We start from the raw sequence: 23,325 nt of genomic DNA on the forward strand, positions 1-23,325 counted from the left end.
AACGCTCAGAGCAAAAAATTAATTAATCAAGGTCTGGAAAGAATTGAGAGGTTTGTTTCCTAAGGACTATTGTTTGCAAATCACATTAAGTTCTGACTACAGTCAAGGCACAATGCAAAGGGATGTTAGTCATTTGTCTTTCTTAAAGGAATACCTGGGGATCACTCAGGATAACACATACAGCACCCAGCGCTAGTAAATTCAATGTCCGCCTTCCGTCTCCCTCCATCAAGCAGAGTCTCGTTAAGCTTGTGTTCTGCAATTATATCTTCTACTCGGGTGATGTAAAGCAAAGACAGCAGAACCCCAAGGAACTGCAAAATAAAGTGACAAGGATGATCAGAATAGCACCATTCACTAACAGTTTACAATTCCTGCTCATTTGGGGGAAACAATTCTCATTTTAAAGTTTGTACTCAGATAGATAGGACACAAGTTGAGATTCCTGCACTGCAGGGGGTTGGACTAGATGGCCCTCAAGGTCCCTTCCGATTCTCTAACAACTATGCTTCTATAACGTGCACCTAGCAACAAGTGTGGATAACCTAGGCATATTAAAATTTGGCACTTGTCCTCTTAAAAACCTTCACAAAAGGCAGGTGTGGGCCCATAACTCTAAATGTGCTGAAATTTGCACTTTGGTGCACTTCACACATGATTTGCACAGTGCCCAAAGTACTAAAAACATGAGAAATGGATCTCAGACTATTGCTGCTTGAGCTAAGGAATTTCACACAGAAAAACAAAGTGTTTCCGGAAAAGCAAGACTTGACAGCAATGAATCGCTACACCATCCAAAGGATGGATGCTTGAATATAATCCCCCAGGAAGTCAATCACTGAGATTCTTGACAAAGGTTAGACAAGAGCAAGCCTTCCCCAAACCAAAATGGAACAACTTTGAAGGAAGCCAAGGCATTTCCCAAAAGGTCAAAAACAGCCTGACATTTTTCAAACTACTTTGAGAAATCTCCCTCCCTCCTAGCCACTCCGATCCTCAAAACATTATTGGTGCCAGGATCACAATCCTCCTAAGCCCTCCTCCCCTCCTCTTTAATTTAGACTTCTTTGATAGCACAGAGGAAGTGGGAGTAGTGCTACAAATGCCACGAGAAGAGAAAGCAGAGAGATTGGGGTTGCTTCCAGAAGACATGCCAAAGCAAGCATTACTCTATACTTCCCAGTGCATCTTCTCATCACTTTAAAAGTCTGGTTCTGGGGGAAGCAAGTTTGTTGCACAAAACCTCCCAGTCAACTGCAGTTGTACAACCCAAATTACTCGTTTGAGTATTTTCAGGTGGGATTCAGTCGCAGTCTGGAATCCCCCTGGATTTCTCCCTTCCCTCTCTAGCGTGCTGCTAGCATGCCATGGGGGAAAGCCCCGAAATCTCATGGGAGTTATACTTTCTCAGAGGACATATGCAATAGCATTTTGGTAAGAAAGGAGAGGAAAACAGGAGGGCTTGTAAACCCTTTCCCTCCCAATTTGTTTAAATGAGGTAATGTTTGTGTAACATATATAGTTTGATGTGCAATGTTTGCCATTTCCACAAATATTTTGTTCGGAAATGCTAATTCAACAGGACATGATCACCCTTGCCAACTGCAATCTTTCAACATATCGTACCATTTATATTAGTTATCCTTGCCAGGGCTACTTATTTCCAAGACCAGCAGCATCGGAATCATCCAGGCAGTCATCAGAATCATTAACACCAAGGCTGGTCAACGGACAGCCTGATTACCCAATCTGGTTCATGAAGCAATTTAGTCAGTTGTAAAAATGTTTTCCATGGTATCATTCATAAAGGATTTTCAAAAGTTCTAAGAGCAAAATATAATTTTATATAATATATATATATGTATGTCTTTTAAATATATGCCCAAGCACTTAAGTTTCACAGGTCTTACTGCTTGTCTTTACGGACCACACTGAAAGGGGTCCAGCTCTACTGCAAACTGACCAATGAATAACAGAGAAGTTTGCCACCTTCTCTGACAGCCCAAAACACATATAGGAAACAACTGACCCCATGCCACGCATCAAAGCTGCAAACTGTGGCTCACAAACCAACAAGGAAGGAGCGAGCCAAGGCCTTGTCCTGAATATTTCCTTTTAGAGTCTTGCCAGCCTTACCTGTGGCAGCAATATACCAAGCAGAATGCCAGCCATGATGGCATAGTTGTCCAAAAACCAAATCAGTACAGCGCTTGTGCATCCTCTCACATATATCACGTGTTGAACACTCAGGCGCTGTAAAGTAACAACAGAGACTTTTAAGTAAGCAGCCTGATTTGTCTAGTGAGACAATATGTGCCCTGTATTCAATGCTAACAGCCCCATTGAATTTCACACAAAGTGAAATTCCCAGTTTACTGCTGGGATCTCAGTGGGTTTTACGTGGCAGGTTGAAAATGTCTACTCCATATACTGCGCCTCCCCAGATACTAGGACTGAGATCGTCTGAGTGGGTGTTGCTTCCAATTCCCTCTTTGTCAAAGTCCAGACTAATGCCAAAGAGTAGGGATTTTTCTGCAGCGCCTCTCAAAAGAGACTGCCCCCCCCCCAGCCAGGGCAGTTTACTGCCGATGATTTGTTTATAAGATGACACTGGTTGCGTTATGATTTAATTGGATTTTTAAAATGATTTTTTATATAACGTTAGGTGCCCTGAGAGATCCCTAGAGACTTGTTTGAAAGAGTACATATTTTTTAATAAATTACTTTTGAGTTCAAGCTGCCATTCCAGTTCCATTGGTTACATCTTATCCCAATCTTAAGCTGCAAAGGGATGGGAGAGATGGCAAGCAATTCATTCCTATTTTCAGACCAACAACCTGAGACATAGGTCTGTGTTTAAGTCAGTTGTTGGCACTAGTGGGAGCCAACACAACTAGTCTCCCTAGCCCAATGGCACTGTCCCCCGAGTGACCCCTACCTCAGATTTGCTTGGGTCAGGAGAACCCCCAAAACAGGGGAGGAAAAGGGGGGAATGGTTTCATCTGGCAAGCAGAAATGCACACTGCAAATGCAACAGCCGCCTTAGCAGAACATTTAATTCCGCCTAAAATGCTTTCTTGCATTGCAAGAAACTTCAACAACAGACTGGTATTTCTGTGCCAGCTGTTACTCACATGCTAGGTCTAAAGAACAGCCAATTCATCTTGCTCCCCGCACCCATGTTTTGTTCCATTGAAGTCAGCAGTAACCTCACTGCAGAATTACCCACAATCACAGAAAATGTGTTTATTTAAAAAAAACAACACAACCCTGTTGCTTGGGTATTTACTCAGAAGTAGATCTGTTTACCTCAACCTTAAACAGCAGATTGTGGTGTGCCCACAAACAGATCTATTTGTGATGAAGATAACTGGAGCCTTACAAATCATACACATGCTCTTCTTGGGATGTGTAGGTTGCAAAGGCATAAAAAAACAGCACAGGAACAAATAAGATATGGAGAGTTTTCCTTTTCTGGGTCTGCAACAGAAATGCTTGATGGTGCAGACACAAGACTGCAAGTTGTACCCTCAAACAGTAGATATTTCAAATGGCTTAAAGCTAACTGTATATGGGGGGGAAATATATGTTCCTACCTCTTCATTCATAGTTTTATATCCACACATGGTATTGATAACTGCTGTCTGGGGGAAAAACATATTTCACAATATGAGTATAGTGCAACATGAATATATTTATATAGCTTATTTTCAATTTTTGGATAATGCAAACTATGAAATAATCAGTATATATTTGGATGTCTTCATTTTACCAGGCCTGAAACAGTACAGTGAGTAAACTGGAAAACAACAGTGACTGTAAGCATTAAAAGCTCCTGCTACGCTTCTTGTGGAAAGTATTTTCAATGCTATTTGGAAGGTACTTTCACATAAAAGTGTGAAGCTGGCACAAATGAGTTGCCTACCGCCACAATTACTACAATCTCCCAAATTTCAAAAGCTCAAAGATTTACAACAAGCTTCACAATTCAGTTTGCAGTTACACAGCCCTTGACAATATCCCAATTTATTCAGTGTTCACGTTCCACAAGGCCACAGTTTCTCTTGTGAACAAGAATGGCCAACCTTGAGGGCTGTTAAGGCACTTGAGCCTTGAATCTTGCCCATGAATGCCACTTATGAATCATAACTCTCCTTACTATGAAACCAGGCATGAACAAGGATATCCACACGATACTGCTGCTACTGTTGACCAAGTCCACTGGGAACATCTCTTGCACAAATGAAGAAATAACTTAAGAACAAATTTATGCCGCTGCTGCTTTTTAAAAAAAAAATTATTGAGTTTTATAAACAAGGATCATTTGGGTATTTAATGATACAAATATCATTAAAGGGTCAGGAGCCAAGTCTTCTCATGTCAAAAAAATAGCACAATAATTTTGCATCAATATCTGCAATATATGGTTCAATATATCAGTTCTTGGTTTGTGAATTGGTTTAAACCAAAATACAAAGGGGAAACAGAATAGAACACAACAAATCTGTGCTTCTGTTCAATTAATTTCCAGTCATCTCTGCTGAACAACATCCTATATTCTCCTATAGGAAGTTTTATGTGCACAGCAATTGTACTTTCCAAGTGTCTATACTTGCAACGAAACGTGGGTGTGTGCAGTTGTCAAGTTTAGCTCTCTAAACACAGTTTGCATGGAATTCACTTCTTCCATTGAAAAGGTGGTATCAGAATAGAAATTAGTCACATGTGAGGCATATTTCAGTGTGGCTTACAAAGAAGTTCCCAGCACCTTGTGCCCTTAGTTACTATTCACAATATGTAACACATAAATGCACTGACTACTTGTGAGGTGTGTCCTGGGATGCTCCAGAAACCTGCAAAGGGTCAATAAGCAAGATGAAGGACCTCCGATAAAGAGAGAAAGTCATCGGAAGCTATGTCAGGAATCGTTAAACTGTTTTTCTATCATCTAAACCAACTGGCAATGCCAAAGTTGAAAACCTTTGAATAAAACTAGTCATGATTTAAGTTATAGGTAGTTGTTTTTTTTTAAAGATCTCCAGCTTTGCCAAGCTACTTCAGAGTGCAAACAGTTACATATGCATGTTACTGAGCATAGTGGAAGAAAAAGCACCTTTTGTTTTATAGGTAGCAAATATGAGGTGCATTTTAAGGGCAACAAAATAGGCTGCCTCAGATGCTTCCTTGATGGCAGGAGTGGCAGTGGAGAAAGTGCTTTCTCAGCAACAAAGATTGCAGCTCAGTGATGGAGTTTGTGCTTTGTCCCAGAAGGTCCCAGCCTTAATCCCCAAGATCTTCAGGAAGGGCGAGGAAAGCCTCCTGTCAGAAACCCTGGAAACATTGCCAGGCAGCATTTAGCTAGATGAACATATATATATGGCCTGACTCAGTAGAAGGTGACTTCCTAGGTACTATGTCCTAACACTGGGAATGATGCCACATACAGGCTTCCTTCAGCAGTGACTCTTGGTGGCTGTCATCTTTCTGAAGATGGTGCTGCCCTAGGGACACTGCTCTAAAGCATCCTCCAGGCGTGAGACTGAGCGTCGTGACAGATGTTCCACGCAAATAGAAGTGTCTGTTCTTCAACTGCAGCTGAGCCCAGCTCATGCCCAGCCAGTACAATTTCCACAAGTACTGCAAATGTACACAGAACACAGCTGAATACTGTGTACCACCAATTCTTGTCTTTCCCATCATGAGTCAAGTGGGTTGCCACCCTTTTGGGGTTTGTTCAAAGTGGCAACACACAAACACACACACGTATAAAGTATATTTAACTTGCCTCCTAAAGCAAAAATAATAATAATCACAAATTTCAAAGGAAGCCATAAAACTGCTCTAGAGTTTGGACATCAAGGCTGCCAGCCAGCTAGGATCTTCCACAGGCAGATCTCCTCCTTTCAGGATCTACCACACTGAACACCTGCAAAACTAGGCAAGAGGGTTGGAGGGAAAGTTATGCCTGTTCATTCGCAGGGCAGCAAAACAGCCTCCGCCATTCTGGCAATGGTAAGACTGTGTGCTCTTTAATCAGGGTCAGTCCGTCTGCAGAATCACTCTAAGCAATTACAGGATATGGGAGTAGCACATAGGGCTGCCAACTTTTCATTTTAAGATCCTTGGCTCTGTTCTGCTAAGATGTGGGAGGAGGCCACTGGACTGAGTCAGGTCATTCCTAATCCTGCCTTCCCATCAGGTGGGAGTTAGTCCTGTCAAGCTCTGATAGCCTGTGGAAGGAGAAATTGAGCAGACTGTGCCCAGGCATCCCCTCCTAGGCTCTATGAGCAGTGCCATGCCAGAGATGGCAGAACATAAACACGCTTGGACCCAAAAATGTTCCTTGGCAAGCAAATTTGTGGGCTGCCCCCAAGCTTGGCTGTGATAGGAAGCCACTTACACCTGGGTATCAGTATCTGAATCTTATGTACTGCATGAAATTTGTCCAAAGATAGAGACGCTGCCCTCACATATTAACAGTACTTTTCCATGACCAGAGAGTAAATGACTAATTATTGCTCACATCTGTACATTTCCAGTGCAAAAGCCAAGTTGGTTTTGGAAACATGTCAAGCGGCTAAGATTTATTCATCTTGATTTATTTTTTAAAGACTGCCGGTGTGGCATCCTCCAGACAAATGAGTGTTAACAAGACGGTGCTGCAAGATTTCAAGGACTGTTCTGTGATATACACGGTAACATGTTCTCTTATAACCTAAAAAGGGCAATACTATTTATAGGAACATTACTGGTTTCATTTGGTAATAATGAAAAAAGAGATGCAAAAATATTTTGCTAAACAACGTTCTATTATCACCCTCTCTGTCACAAAATCTCAATGGAGCGTCAATTTTTAATTCATTCAAATGTTGTTGAGCTTTTTATTCTATCATACTGATATGATGTTATTACTAGGCTTTCTTTGGAAACATTTCTTAATGGTTATTTTTAATTGGTCAGGAAAAGGTGACATGGTATAATTAATCTTTAATTTCACAAACAGCCTAGAAGAAAACGGATATAATTCTTCATTTGCTTCAAAAAATATTAGGGGGGAGGGGAATCCAGTACTTAAAGTATCTGTAGAAAACCAACACAAATAAACCAATTTATTTTAAAAAGGATTCCTAGAACTTTTCCTTTTGGGAAATTGTACTGAAAGAGCCTGTTATCCTTACCAAGGTTGTTTCTGGGTGATCTGCTTTTGTGTGGAAAATGTACACTTGCTTACCATTTGTTACACATAGTCTAAGTGTGCACAGATCATATCAAGCAAGATGAATCACATAATGAACCCTTCTGTGTACAGATCTCCATTCTTGGTGGCAATTTTAGCTTGCCAGACTGATTTTCTTTCATAGAAAAAAAAATTATTTGGTGAAATGTGAGGAACCAACATGTAACTGCAAAATTAATCCACAATAATAAATAACTTTTACCTTGTTTGTGACACAACAAGAGTAAGGAACTCCACAAGCTAGTGGTCCTGGGGCACTGCAGTCATGGTACTGGTTTTCTGACCAGTCCTTAAAATCTTCACCACCACAGCACTTGAACTTTGAAGAGGGGGGGGGGGAAAGGTGTTACACAAAGACAAATCCTTGTTGCAGAAATTTAGAACCTTATTATCAGTAAGAATAAAACCTTGTGATTATTATAGAGGCTTCATGTCCTAATTTCTCATTGTTATTATTATTATTATTATTATAGGCATGTGTGGAGGTGCCTAACATTATTTACAAATCACCAATTTAAACATATGGAACACAAAACCACCAAAATGTATATTGTTTGCAGCTCTATTCTGGGGCAGGAAGAGCCTGTAAAGAACTCTGTGAGGAAGTCTCAAGGCCTGATCCTACCAGATTCCAAAGCAATCCCTATTCACTTTAGAACCCCAAATTATAGGTATAAGGGAGCCTTCCCCAACCTGGTGCCCTGGCTGGACCTGATGTAAGTTAATAGTCCAAAACATCCAGAAGACACCAAGTTGGGAAAGGCTGACCAATATGTTGCTTTAAATTTATGCTATATGATGTCTAGTCTGACTGCAAAAAAGGAAAGAAAAACACTAAAGCAATGAATGTGTAGGGTTGAAATAGGAACAAAAAGGGCAGGAGCTATCTAGCCAAAGTTCTGAATACTGCGTAATTTATTTGTGTGTGTGTGTGTTTAATTTAATGGCTAAAATATCATGAAATCCCTATACATTTTGAACGTAGCATCTTCCTTCAGGCAAAACAGCCACAGCCAAAAGCGGAGATCTGCTGATGACTACACTCCTGAAGGTCAAACTCAAAAAACATTTGGATTGTGATGCGCAATTTACAATAAGCATCATAAAATGATTGATTAAACTTTCCTTTGCATCATTTGTGACCTTCAGCTTCTATTTGCCGCATCAAAATTTTCTCAGCTTTGACTACGCACCACAGAATCGTCCCAGATTTTATGAGTATCATTACAGAGTAAAAGAGAATAGCTAATGTAATTTCATTTATAAAACAAGAACTAGAAAACTAAACACTGTTAATCAATCATTAACTAAACATCTCATTGGCAGGGACCGAAACAAGGATAAACCAGATACTTACGAGAACTCTAAAACTTTGTGTATACATTTAACAAAAGGGCGACTTGGAAAGCTATGAATTAGTACATGCCTAAAACAATTTGTTCCTGACCTTTTTTTAAAAGAAGGCTGTCCCCTTTAAAAAATATCTTATAAGGAACACAATTCACCACGATGGTCTTCTGAGCAAGCCTCATTGAAATGAGCATTCATGTTTATGCACACCTCCCTTCATTTCAATTTAGTTTGCTCAAAAGAACCTCTCTTCTGGCTTGTGTCCAAAATCTTCACCATAAAGTCAAAGTTGTCTTTTAAATGTTGGGAGTTTTCATCTATATATCTATACACATGCTGTTCTCTGTATGTTAAAAAATATCCAACTTTTCCGTTTCATTTAACATCTCTGTAGCTCAAGGCAAAAGCAACCCAGTAAGTATTTCAACACAAACCAATGAGTCAATTAAGCATGCTATGGCATAAGACACAGCCGTGGTTCAAAACAATTTCTAACTCTCAATGGCCTATTTCCCTCAGCAAGGGTTTCAAGTTCCGACAAACACCTTAGTGCCTGAAAAATGTTTGTATGGAAACTAAATCATAAAAATTGTAAGCAATTAACAGAGCCATCCAAACCCCCAGCTCACCATGATGGAGGGGTCTGAATGGAGGAGAGATGCCCCTGCCCAGCTCTGCCAGCCTCCACCAGTGGGGGGGGGGGCCACTGTCAGCAAGGAAGCCACCCCGGCACTGAGCACCCCAACACATCCACCTGAACAGCAAATAGCTGGAAGCTACTGCTATATTGTAGCACATGGGATCAATGAATAGCCTACTACTGTTTGATTAATTTGACATCCAAAAACCAACCTCCTTTTGAACAAAATCCATTATGTTTTTGAAGTCCAAGTCATCGTAGTAATTCACAATCCCTCTTCGGATGTTCTCATTTACAAAGTCAATTGTCTAAAGGGAAAAACAACTAAATAAGATCAAGCACACATAATTTGAAAAGAAAAAAGTATAAGCATGCACTCATACCATCTATAACCGGCAACAAGTTTTAACAAGTCTATTCAGCAGTGGGGCTGAGAATGATTGTAATGCTTTTTAGACTCTTAGTTCTGATAAGCTGCTAGAAAAGGAAATGAAAGAGAAATCTTTAACATGCTGTAAGTTCTCACACTTCCTTTGGTATCTTAGAAAGATGATGATATCTACAATTTAATCAATCAATCAATATCTTTTATTCGACCGATAGTCAGAAATAAAACACAATAATTATAAACTATAACATCATAGGGGTACATAAATAAGGTAGGGCCACAGTACTAGACCTCTCACAGATAACCCACATCAAGGCATTCAGTTATACGTTTCCGACACTTGAGTGCCAGGAAAAGAAATTTAGCCACTGACAAAGTTGTTTTCCCAGAAGACTTATTTAGCAGATATGCTGTCTGCTTTCCTCTTTGTCGGGAACTGAGCTGGGGTAAGTATGGGGTTATAAGATACTGTCTTAAATCGTTGTAGCTGGGACAGCTCAGTAAAATGTGCTCTGTGGATTCTATCTCGCCCAAAGCACAGTGGCATAATCTCTGGTCATATGGGACTCCTCCATATCTTCCCTTCAGAACCGCTGAGTCAAGAACATTCAGCCTAGCCGCAGTAAATAGTCTGCGGTATTCCACGTAGTGCATATCCGCCAGGTGGCGAGCTGGAGCAGCCCAATACAACTGCTCCCCCAGAAACAACCCAGGTTTCACACGGGCTATGTCCTCCTGTCTGGCAATATCCCTTAATCTTTGAGCGATCACGCCTTTACGTGGCTATACGTCATGGACTCTATATAAAGGGAGGACAACCCGCACTTCTGCACTTCCTCCACTATCTCCCCTTCCCATGGAGATTTAAAGTTATCCCTCAGAATCAAGGGGGTCTACAATTTAATGTAAGAATCAAAGGCAGATTATGGGTCAAGAATGTGTAACTGATTGACAGGCTCTGTCGATATATAAAATTGTAGGAAAACAAGAACCTACTCCTGCAAATGTTTGCTTATGGTTTAATAGTTGTTTTCATGCAATAAATGTGAAACATCTTACTTAGACCACTATGTAGGATCCACAGAACTAACTTAATGAAAAAGTGGCTTTGTTAAAGGATTTTTGCATTTTCCCAGCATACCAACGGGAGTATTTTGCCAATGGGAAAATGTGATTTTTCCTCTCATTCACATTGCTGCGTGGAATATGGTTATTAACTGTTGGACAATGCCTGCGATGTATCATAAGTAACAAATAATACATCCTTCCAATGTCGATTTTGTAGCATTTGGATTTTTTTCTTTATTTTTACTGCTTTAGAAGATAAAAACTCTCCCACTATACCATTCCAACCTGGAGATTGTAATCTCTCCCTTCAACAAGTGGTGGGTACCAGCAAGCTCTCCTCTACTCCAATTTGTCCACACACACAAAAATTATTTGAAGATTGCATATGCCCCTATCATAGGCACTATCTCCCCGGGGTCCTGCGTGCCCAAGCACTCAGAAAATTTCCCATATAGGGGCTGGGCACCCGCAAAATGCAGGAGCTGCCACGCAGGCTCCACACCGCATGGAGAGTGTGGAGTTCGGGCAGGAGGGGAAGAGAGAGTGTTGAGTTAGGGGGTGAAAGAGTGTAGAGTTGGGGTGGAAGAGAGCACAGAGTTCAGGCAGGGTGGGTGGGAGAAAGAGCAGGGAGATCAAGCATGGGGTGGAAGAGAGAGCGTGGAGTTGGAGAGAGAGAGTGAGTGAGTTCTGGCAGGAGGGGTCCAGTTGCCGTGCAGCTGGAGCTTGTGTCCTCCCCCGTGCTATGACGTCATGACACCACAGCGTGCATCATGATGTCATGGCATGTGCATCATAATGTCACAGTGTGGGCAGGGGGCAAGTCATGCTGGGCACCCACAGTGTGGGGCCCAAATCAGCACCGTTGTCCCCAACATCTAATGCTGGAATATAAAATGGTTCTTTAAAACAAACCAGAAAATACCTATCTCCCACATGAGTATCATTCTAATAGCAGGATACATCCCGTAATGGCCAAGTTCTTCAAAAAAAAAAAAAATCAACTTGCGAGGCCCAATATCTCTATCTGCTCAGGCTGAATCCTGTCTCCATTGGTGCACCATTCTTTTTCAAATAGATACAATATTCAGTTTGAATGGTGGGAAAATGCAATATTCACACTACAGAAATACTACTTTGAGGAAAGGCATCTGAAGGTACAACATCATAACTGAAAATTTATTATGTGTGTGAGGGGGTCCCTATTATCTCAAACTTTTATTCATTTCACTTTTATTAGCAAGCAAGCAGTTTCCCTGAGTTAGACATTCAAGGTAGACAAGCCTTTGCAAATCAGAGGACTTGTACGTCAACTTTAGAGACCAAACAGGCTTGTCAGGTCAGCTTGTGCTGCAAGAGGAAACACCAAACTCCACGCTTCTCCAAAACACTAATGGCTCAGAATTGCTTACTAGCACTTGGAACAGGCTGACCGAAACCTACCTGTAAAATGAGAAGCTTGGGGGAAGGAAGTAATTTACATCTCCACCCTTTGGGCCTAGCCAGAATGAGTGTATGCCTCATTATTTCAAGTTAAGAAGGGACATTACAGTGCTGCAGGTAGGAATTTCTATGCCTGGGCAGGCTCTCAAGTCTTTATCCATGCCTTGTGGAACTGATGCTCAGGCAAGTTTAAAATAGTTGAGGACTTTTAAGGATGCTGCTGCTGAAATTCCAAGTTCTCACTACGCAGAATGAATTGCTCTTGCTCTTTGCAAAAAACCTGCTGTCCAATTAATAAGTCTGCTCTATCCCTCTCACTTTGGAAGAGACTCGAGTTGGGTTCTCCCACGTGGTCAAGCAGTTTCTCTTGGTTTGGGGGGGAAGCTATATTCCGCACCCCAGAATCAGTTATGATATTCCTGCCCCTCACTGGGTCAATGGGGTCCATCTGCCAGTGCTTAGAGCTATTTTCAAGCTGTTGTGTGTGAGTGGGTGGACGCAAACAAGCAGAAGCCGATCGCCTCTGAAGCATTCTGTGCAGGCTGATGAAGGAAATTAAAACAACAGTTGACTGGTACCATGAGGCATTTTTAGGCAGGGAACAACCACAAGTTATCATCCAAAGCAAGAAACTTTAGAGGTGCTGCTGAGTGCTCTCTGGACTAGAGCTGCATGCCTGGATGAAAGCTTCTGAACACTGGGGCTTGAGGCACATCTACAGCTCATGATTCACCTTGCAAGGAGGGATGGTTATTCCAGTCTTTGGCTGGGGAGCCACAGAATGTGAGAAGGGAGGTTGCCCTCCAACACCTGAGCTAACTTCCTCTGCTCAAATTTGTTTGATTTGGCTATTATTCCACAGTTCTTCTGATTGTTATATTTTAACATATACAACCTTTTCACCAACTTACTGTGCTTCAAGTCTTTTCCCAAGGCATGGGAGCAATGTGATACATGTCTTCTAAGAAGAAAGTAGGCCCTCCTGACTTCAGTGGGACTTACACCCAGGTGAGTGTGTGCAGGATTACAGCCTAAATGTCCTGTATCGTGTTAGACCACAGGCAGAGAGCCAATGTGAAGCTGCAGTGGTACCACGCTGCCTGATTTGCAAATCTCCGAACAAGGTAATCTGGCATCTTGAAAATGTTATTGCATTTCTCCATTCTGAAAAGAAACTTCACATAACATAATTAAGAAATAATGTATTGAGTGATATTTGATGCCTATATATTGTGCTCATATCCAGGCTGCACAGAGGCAAGTTGTCTCATTCTATCGTATTTATGCTACTGCACACATGCAAGGCCAGCAGGCAGACTGGAAGCTTCAGAGGGGTAGCGGACTGCCAAAGACAACTTGTTGATCCTTATCTTCCTAAAGCACTATGAAGTTATATTCTGGCAACACTCAAAGCTATTCCCAGATTATGACAAAATGTTTGAATTGCCAATCAGTTACAGAATCTTTAGTTTATTAGCTACCAGGCTTTTAGCCTCAGTTAATGTTCATTTTGCCAATACTCAATTATGGGTGTCTTTTGAAAGGAAGGAATACCGAAGGAAGTGCAAGGCATCATATACGCATTTCCTTCTTTTTGGAAGTAAAGACCATCCTCTTTCTTTCTTTCATTTCCTACTACAGTAACACGCAAGATTCTTTAAAGCCTGAAAAATTCAACAAATTGGCCCTTAACAGGAACTTCCCTTTTGCTGCTGTCAAAGTCTCCTCTGGAAGACAGAAAGGGGAGCCCATTGTGAACCATCTAGCCTGGTGATGAGCAGCTCCCAACCCCCTCTGAAATGTATTTAGACCAGTGTGGGCTCTTGGAGTGCTGTTAGAGCAGCACTTGAAGTGTGTTATTAGCTTCATTCATACATATTGTTTAAGTCTAACTGTTGAAGTCTAATTGTTTCTTTGTAATACTGAATTTATCCTATTCTGGTTGAAAAGTTTTTGCCTTACTTGAATTCACTGACATTGATATTTGGTTACAAACTGGATTTTCCCCAAATGTTGTATTTTTGATAACTTAATGAGTTGCTTTGGGCACAGCTGACTACAGAAAAACAACATACATACAAATAAACTAAACTCACAGCCTACTGAACATATAGTGTGGTATTAGGCACTGAATCTAACTTCCTAAGAATCTCATATTTCATTTTTTTTAAATGGTAATAGTTTTAGCTTTTAAGGTAAAAACATACACTTTGAACTATGGAAAACACCTGCTGAAAAGCCAGAAGGATAAAAAGAGTTTCTATAGCCGGCAAGAGTGAATATTGCAGAATAAATTACACAAAGTAAGAAATTATGAAAATTTGCTTGATTTCTGTAAGTTACGTAGTTGTTTAGGGTACAGAATCAGGAGTGCCAGGATGCAATTTTATTTTTACAGTAGTGTTTGCAAGCCCTGATTTTGTTGCAATCTTGCTACTCAAATACATGATCTTCTGTGACTCTTCCATAATAATCAGTAATTTTGCTTTGAGGTAAGTGAGTACTGGTTCCACTTTTCCATAACAAATAGGGAGAAGTTTTTTTAAAGGTACCTTTTCTTGAATATTTCAGTTTTCTTACCTGATTCCTGAACATTAAGGCCATAACTCCACCAATTAATTCAATGAGCAAACAAATTCCCAAGATGTACATGAACTGCAAAAGAATTTCAAAAATATTACGTAAACATACAAAATCTAAAATCTTCAGCACTGAAATCATGACTCATGACTTCCAGGGAAATTAAGCAATTTTTAGAACTGCTGTAGATGAGGCAATGCCACTGGAGCACTTGCCACTGCTACTCTGCAAAGACCCATGTGCCTCGGGGAGTGATCTTGCCTCTCAACTACTGAGGATGAGCAGCAGGCGGCAGCAGCAGCAGCACAGCACAGGAGATGAAGGCAGACCTGTGGCACCACAGTCAGGTCCCCAAGCCGCCTTCATCCTCCTCTCTTGTGTTCTGTGCAGCACTCATGTTTTAGACTCTATTACACAATGGACCAAAGACTTTAATGCCCTTGCTACATTCGAACATACTTTTTACAAACAAAATCCATTTTGTTTGGATACCTGCTCAGACATTTGAATATAGTGAAGTTTACTGAGTGGTTAACGTGAGGGGTGTTATTTTTCTTTCTTCCCCCTTTTTTCTTTATAAATTTACAAGGCTTTGAAATCGAAACATGCAGCACTGGCTGGTGAGGGCAACTCACTAGAAGGGTAACACAAATCATCGCAATCTGGCAAACGGAAAGGGGAGGGGCTTTCTCCCTGTTACATTTGGTCATCAAGGAGACACTTGCAGCCAGCTGCAGCCAGCACCATGCAAGCACATAAAGTGGAACCTCGGGTAAAATATGCTTCAGGTTACAGACTCCGCTAACCCAGAAATAGTACCTGAGTTAAGAACTTTGCTTCAGGATGAGAACAGAAATCGTGCGGCGGCAGCAGGAGGCCCCATTAGCTAAAGTGGTGCTTCAGGTTAAGAACAGTTTCAGGTTAAGAACGGACCTCCGGAATGAATTAAGTACATAACCAGAAGTACCACTGTAGTTGCTAGGTGCCAAAGTACAGAACAGCTATTTGATCTGCCCATCTTAATGTTTCACTTCAAAACTTAGTTCCCTTTAGTTAGGCAGATGCTTTCTGTATGACCTCTCAGAGGTCAAAAGGGTCAGTTCTTTTTCTGTCGTTTTATCAGAAGATTGCACACAATATATTCACTTACAAAACAGTTTCCTAACTGATCTTCAGAGAATTTTCCAAGTTTCTTCCTTGAGGGGATCAATAAGTTTATTATTAAGCAGGTGGCAAGACTTCCGAATGTTGTAATGTCTCATAGGCCTGCTATGATTCTTAGTTCTGAGCTTGTCATTTTAAAATCATTGGCTTCATGTAGGCTGTGGTTTTGTATTTTATACTTTGCATTTCGTCTCCTTGGTCAGCTTTAATAAACATCTGACTGAGTGTTGCAGAGTGAGTGGGCTGCTCTAATATTGTAATCATCAATTCACGTGCATACATGACATTGGCAGTGGAACACCCCACCAGAGGCCAATACAGTGGTACCTCAGGTTACATATGCTTCAGGTTACATACGCTTCAGGTTACAGACTCTTCTAACCCAGAAATATTACCTCGGGTTAAGAACTTTGCTTCAGGATGAGAACAGAAATTGTGCAGCAGTGGCATGGGGGCAGCGGGAGGCTTCAGGTTAAGAACAGACCTCCAGAACGAATTAAGTTCTTAACCGGAGGTACCACTGTAGTGTTAGTGAATTCTTGCTGTTTACTTTTCATTCTCAACATTGCTCTAAATTTAATTTGCATATTGATTGTTTTACGCATATTGATTGTTTTACTGTTGATGTGAAAATGTCGATCACTGGTTCTACCCCAAAAGGAATCATGGTGCTACTTTAGATCAAAGGGCTCTTTTCATAAATAAATACGTTATATAAAAATATGACACATTAAAAAAACACCATGAAGATGGAGAAAGTTCAAGCATACATGCTGTGAAAGAAACCTCTGCTAACCTGGAGGCAGTAAATCAATGGACTTCAGTTTAAATAATAAGTAAATACATTTTGTGAATGAAAATATTTTATCCTGACAGCTTTTAACATCAAGCTATGTAAACACATGTTAAATATTTGTTAAATATAAAAACATTTTGTATGCCTGAATTTACATTGCATTTTTCTTACATAAATCTTACTTTTGTTTAAGCAGGCTTTTTCAGTCACACCCACAATTTCTCTAAAACCATGATTAAGTGCCACTAAAGTAAAGCATTTGCCTTTGACAACTTCATTTACAGTGGTTAAATTAGAATCCATCTTGTACTTTCCTTTCTCTCTGCTATTTATCCAAAGAAGGAAGTTATTAGCTAAGCCGTCTTAAAGCTGTTTACAGAATAGAGATCAAAATAAGTTTTATAAACATCAAGTTCAGGTTACAAGTAGACTCCTACTTATATAAAAGTACTTACAGCTTGAAGAAGGCATAAGTTGTCCCTTAAGGAAGCCAACACACCCACGAAGGAAACGAGGAACATTATAATACCTAGGAGTATTAGAAGAATGGCTGGAGCTAAAAAGGCACTTTCAAGGGTTTTATATTTCTGTCTTTCAACTTCTGCATAAATGCCAACGGCTAAGACAAACCCTCCTAGCAACTGTAACAGAAAGAAAGAGAAAGTGTTTGTTATTGTTGTTTTCCAAACCAAACCAATGGCTGTATTTTAAACTGACTTATTAAAAAGAGAAAATCAAATTACTGCTTATTTCACAAAAGTACAAACTAGCAGGAATCTTGAAAGGTGGAATTGATTTTTTTTTAATAAAAAAACAACAACCCAAAAAACCCTTAAACCAGGTACAGCAAACTGGAAGCATCAAGCACACAGCATTATTTTGTCTGGTCCCTAAATCAGGGGCAGATTGTATTTCCAACAGGCCATGTCACAACCAAAACATTATTGAACTGTTCTGTAGCCGAACTGATACCACTGATACATTTCCAGAAGACAAACCACTTCAGCCAAGAGTCCTGTGCCACTTTCATAAAAGATTCATACTAAGAAAACAATAATTGTGTTAATCTTTAAAGTGCCACAATATTCAGTGTTTGTTTTTCTTGATAATAGTGGTGCACGAGGTAGCCTTACACTCTGGTCTTAATGGCCTTATATACAGTAAAGTTGGTAGTACAATAGCTTTGTAAACAAGCATTTTGGTTTCCCTGTGAATGTCCCAGTCCTCAAACACTCTGCATTTCAATCGGGACAGGTGAACTAATGCCAGTGTACTGGAAGAAGCAAAGATCACCGGTGTCTAAGCGATGATTCTTCAACAACAACTTCGTTGGGCTGGTCGTGTTGTGTGGATGCCTGATTATTGTCTTCCAAAGCAACTACTCTATTCCGAACTTAAAAATGGAAAGTGTAATGCTGGTGGTCAACAAAAGAGGTTCAAAGACTATTTAGATGCAGTGGTTTGGTCCAGGGTAATATTTCTTCTGTTCTTGTTCTACCTGAATCAAGCTAACGAAAATAATGTTTAAAACTGTGTGTCTACTTATTTTCAGCAGCCTTCTTATCCAACATTTTAGAAGAGAGAAAATCAGTTTATCCCTGCTCCATGATCATCCAATGCAAATTGATTTTGATTTAATAAATATTAATACAGTATCTAAATTTGTCAGGACTGCAGCACATGGGGATGTTAAAGCCTTCCCTCCCCTCAACCATGATCTTGGTGGAAATATTCCCCACAGTGCTATTAGCTCTGGGGTGAGAGGTCCTGTCTCTCCTGTCTTCAGTGACCAATCCTGAATTGTATTTTTAGAGCTCCCATACCTCAACACACTCACAGCTTCAAAATTTCTCCCATCAATAACCAAGAGAGCCGGAGAACTAAGGGGAAATCCTTTTTATATATATATATAAAAAAGCAGTGCCAAAATATACTTCTAAGAAATATAAACCATTGCATTTATTAAAGTTAAAAATAAGCATAGCTTTAAAAAGGTCTCTTTTCCCTCAATAAAAATTCCTCTGAGGAAGAAAAACTGCCAAAGAAGGCAGTTTAAAATAAACTGAGAAACAAGGAGTGATCCTCTCACCAATCTTTTATGACAAAAGTGTATTGGCTGGGAGAGGCCTCTCCACTTGAGGTTCTTAAGTTGCTTCTTTCTAGAAAAGTCTGACTTTTGGTTGAAACCTTCATCCATAAATAGGAATGTGTGCATCATTATACAAAGAAGTGTGAGCTGGTTATAACATAAGGCTTGACACTGTGACACTGAATGACCAGGGTGGAATCGTGTGTTGTGCAAAAGCAAAGCTTTTGATCAGAGAGAATAAGGAGGCATGTTTGTGCATTTCTCGGAATATGCAAATGCTGTATCTGTGGATGTGAGGAAGGGTGCACAAACAAGCCCCGCTTCAAAAGCCTCATGCATGTCATCCTGAGAAGCATCAGGGGTTCAAACATTTGTCCCTGCCCCCATCCACACTTAGGTATTTGCACATTCAGGGAGATGCCCCTACATGTCTCTGCTGTATCTTGAAGGAAACAGCCTCCCAGTCATGGAGATGTAAGGTATGAGTAGCCCCAAATCTCATTTTGGGGTGCCAAGATGTTACGAAATTCAGTTCCCCATTTAGGCTGCTCACGCAGCTCTCTGTTGAACTGGGAACTAATAATAAGGAACTGGGAACTAGGGACCTACATTCTTGCCGCCTGGAATACAGATAACTTTAACTGTAAATAGGAAATCAACTAGCGTCACACAAAAGTAAGGAATTTCCCCATAAGGAAAAAGAACAGCATGAACCTTCAGTGGAATTTCAGTCGAGGATCTATTAGCTGTGATGCCTAAATAGAGTGAAGAAAGTGAGTAATCCTTCAGATGATATCAGCCCGGGATCCTCTAAGACACCTTCTGAAGATCCAAACAGTTCCAGCTAAACTTGAGCCATTAAAAAATACCCAATTTTTTCTAAAATGATTTTTAGCATTATTAAACAGATCGGCAAGTTCTGTCCCCCAATGTAGGTAGAATTATGCTGATGAAAACTGGAATTATCCGGCAGCGATTCCTATAATTAATACACAGAAAGCTACAATGCACACACAAACACAATTATAAGGCCTCTACATTTGCACTTTTAACTGGATCTTAAGTTTACAGTAGTTCCATGACCCCAACGACCTCTTCAACTCACTTCAGTGAAACAGAACAATATTTTGACAGAGCAACTGCTACCTAACCTTTCATCTCATTCAGCTTACTCACTGTTGAGGCAGCCATTATTGCCCAATGAAAGACTCTAACGATACCCACAAGACAAGTCTTGTTTTATTTTTCTTAAGAAGACCAGGGGTCCACCAAAATATTTCATATTTACAAAGCAAGAGTTCATATCCAGAATGCAAGGCCTCTAAACAATGAAAGCACAACAAACAGGTGTTAACTGATTCAAAATGTGCACTCTTTTCTTAAGAGATCAAAATGCATTTAGTCAAGCATTTTTTGCAAGAAACCCAACAACACAACTTAAAGGAGGGGTTGCTAACCTCTGAGCTACCACATGTGGTTGAACTCCAATGGCAAGCATGATGGGAATGGAGTGCGGCAACACCTGCAGGGACATATGTTACCTACACCTGAACTAGGTTGTTCACCCAAAATTGGCCAATAGCTCACCAACAGACCACAATCTACCCTCTTCCATCTACTTCCTGATGTTTACTAACCATAGTTTGCCATGATGTTAAACAGAATTTGAAACGTTGCTTTGAAGATGGTTTGCAAACCATGATTCAGAGGTTAGCACAAATCATAAGGTGCCAATCTGGACAACACAGCAATGTGAGCTAGAAAAACTCAGGAAGTGGAGGAGGGGAGGGAATAAGAGCATGTGCAAACTCGCAAAGGTACTCCCAGCCACAAATTCATGGTTGGGCATTGTGTGTTAACTGAGCTACATGTTAGTTAAGTGGTGTTGTGTATTGATTGAGCGATAGTCACAGATCTGAAGATACAATAATGAACAAAGTAAGGGTCAGCTCAGACTTAATTATTCCTAGCTTTATAAACCATGAAGCCAAGAACGAGTGTCAAAACCTTTTGCTCCTCTTTTGCCCCTCCCATTGCAAGTCCTCTTCAGTGCAGATATCTTGGTTTGTTTAAACTAAAGCCCCTCTTTTCATCTTTAGCTTTAGGTTAATTCCTGGCCCTGGAATAATGTACTGATTAGTAAGCAAACATTAAGCCACAGTCTCTTATTTCATCTAAACAGGGAACTCTAGTTTAAACAAACCAGGCTCTCCAGACCAAAGCCAGTGCAGAAGAAGAGAGAAGTGTGTGTGTATCTAACACTCCGCATAAACTATTATTCATAGTAACAGGGAACATTATGTCCAGTCCAGATCCTCATGTGTTAATGGTTAATTAATCCAGTATAAGTATGAATACAATCCAAAGTGACAGCTGAACTGTCTTTCAAATAGCATGAAAGCTTGGGGTTTTTACTGGAATAAGTCTTATTGGGAGCAATATTATTCAACCAGTCAGTCATATTACACTGTCACTGTGTAATAAGTGTTTTACAAAGAACAAGCACACACACATCCCTGTCCCAAGGTGTTTAGTCTATATTCAACACAACAGAGAGAGAAAAGGGAAGGGAAGGAAATGGTGGTGACTGTAAACAAAACAGGCTGTTTGAATTAGACCTGCAAGCTCTTATCAATTCATCCATGTGACTGATTCATTAAATATTTCCTTATAGGTTAAAATTTCCCTCTCTACTAATGTGGGGTGTGCCACAAGCAAAAATTGAGACTTTGAACTCAGAACTATGCAGGCCACATAAATGCATGGTTTTTATCTTCTTCTGCACTTCTTAACAAACCTGTGTGTTTGCAATGTTCGTTGCAGAATGATGAGCGCATGACAACACAAAAAAATTAAGTATATGTACAATTTTCAGAGACGATTTCTATTTAAACAATTTTTACTGCAAAAATGAATTATTTTATTATCAATGGTTCGACAGAACCAGAAGCAAATTTCAGGGCAGGAGGAGATGACAAGGAAATGTGACCCTGCCTTTTCTAATAGCCACTGCCAGCATATGATCGCTTTAGAGAAAGGCAGCAGGTGTCACAAGCACTTTAATGCCTTTTTTTCCTTCCTCGACTGAGTCAGGGCACTAGTTTGCCAAGTTAAAAGCCTACAGTTAAATTCACCGCACAAGCTACAGCTATTCTGACCGCACCCCTGAAGGGTCTCCTCCGTTACATACTTTGAAATCGGCGTTATTTTAAACCACGGAATAGCCTCCCACTGACAAAAAAAAATAAAAGCACGTGCTTATCGAGCGAGCTGCTTGCTTTCCCGTCACTGGGTGGGATTGGAAACCTTTGCAACTGGACGGACCGCCCCGGCGTGTTCGGAGGAGGAGGAGGAGGAGGAGGTAGAGGTGTGTGTGTGTGTGTGTGTGTGTGGTTTCTGTGTGCAACTCCCTAAACAATAACAACAACAAAAAACCCCCTCAGCTTCCCAAACGCTGCGGCTGGGCGACGCGTTTCCTGGTGCTTCTTTCCAGCAGCCTTACCCACATCGCACCACACCTGTTGCTAACAGGTCGCCCCGGTTCTGTGAGAAAAAAAACAAAAGGCAGGAGGAGGGCATCCCTGGGGCAACCCCTCGCGGGCACGGAGGGTCATTTCTCCTCTCCCCCCCCCCCCATGGCAGCTCCTTGCTCGTCGCCCCGCTTTCCTTCTTTCTTGCCTGCCCCAGCTCGGCGGCTACACCCTACTACAGGGGAGCTGCTGTCGCCGCCTGACGGAGGTCCGGCCCGCGCACCCGCCCCTCGCACTCACCCAAAACACCGTGGAGTAGGTGATGAGCGTGAACTTGAGGCACAGGTAGTTGAAGCGCGCGCAGTAGCGGACCTGCTCCGAGTCTCCCGTCGACCGCGCCATCCTCCTCCTCCCTCGGCCTGCTTCTGCCGCGGCCCGGGCGCCTCCCCTCCGCCAGTAATCCCTCCGCTGCCGCCGCGCTTCCTGCTCCTCCCGCCCGCCCGTAAACCACCTGCGGAGCCCCAGGCCGCGAGCTCCGGCGGCGGCGCCTGCTCTGCTCTTCTCTGGAAGCGGCTCGCCTGCGCCAGACGGCGGGAGGAGCCTGCCTGTGTCCCCGAGGGCAGCCGGGAAGGGAGAGACGAGAAAGCGACGGCGCCCCGGCTTCCTGGAGCGGCAGCTAGTCGGAGACTGCGCCGCTTTCGCACCTCAAAACGAGCCGCAGCTCCGGGGATTTTTCGCGCCCTCGGAGGGGCTCCCGCTGCGCTTGTTTAAGCTCTGATTGAATCGCCTCAGGCTGCGCGTTCTCAGCTCGTTCTCATCGAGCTCCAGCGTCTACACGTGTGTGTGTGTTTCTGACACTTGATTACTATGCTCCATTGCATCGGATGAAGCAGGCGTTTAATTCACAAGCGCTGATGTCATAATAAATTTGTCTTTCACGTGTGGTGGCAGCCTTAACACAACATGTAGCCTTCTAGATATCGTTAGATGAAAGATGCAATCGTGCCCTCACTTACTTGGGAATAAGCCTCATTTCAACTAATGAAGGCAGCCCTGTTTAGGGAAGTTTTTAATGTTTGATGTTACCGTGCTATTAATATTCT

At 41.5% G+C, this 23,325-nt stretch overlaps 1 protein-coding gene across 3 annotated transcripts; it reads right to left on the reverse strand.

The window, feature by feature from the left end:
* Positions 1-123: 123 nt before the first annotated feature.
* TSPAN15 (tetraspanin 15) lies at positions 124-23,325 on the reverse strand. 3 transcript variants are annotated; one of them, XM_082222216.1, is made up of 8 exons: positions 22,523-23,316; positions 17,119-17,304; positions 14,704-14,778; positions 9,440-9,535; positions 7,440-7,556; positions 3,597-3,644; positions 2,137-2,253; positions 124-314 (listed from the first exon to the last, which is right to left on the reverse strand). In XM_082222216.1, the coding sequence occupies exons 1-8, from the start codon at positions 22,622-22,624 to the stop codon at positions 162-164; spliced, it is 894 nt and encodes a 297-aa protein (XP_082078342.1). In that variant the 5' UTR covers positions 22,625-23,316; the 3' UTR covers positions 124-161. The 3 variants fall into 3 exon arrangements, with proteins under 3 accessions (XP_082078342.1, XP_082078343.1, XP_082078344.1); XM_082222217.1 differs by lacking the exon at positions 3,597-3,644 and having other exon boundaries at positions 22,523-23,319; XM_082222218.1 differs by lacking the exons at positions 2,137-2,253; positions 3,597-3,644 and having other exon boundaries at positions 22,523-23,325.

Source organism: Podarcis vaucheri (assembly GCF_965113315.1).
Source record: "Podarcis vaucheri genome assembly, chromosome: 5".
Taxonomy (NCBI): Eukaryota; Metazoa; Chordata; class Lepidosauria; order Squamata; family Lacertidae; genus Podarcis; species Podarcis vaucheri.

Bases quoted from the DNA above. Each gene is read 5' to 3' on its own strand.
- TSPAN15 (XM_082222216.1), bottom strand. From the start codon at position 22,624: ATGGCGCGGTCGACGGGAGACTCGGAGCAGGTCCGCTACTGCGCGCGC. The intron at 14,779-17,118 runs GTAAGTACTTTT...ATTCTTTTGCAG, and splicing joins ACTTATGCCTTCTTCAAGCT to TTCATGTACATCTTGGGAAT. The intron at 3,645-7,439 runs GTAAAAGTTATT...TTTTTCCCCCAG, and splicing joins CTTGTTGTGTCACAAACAAG to ACAGCAGTTATCAATACCAT.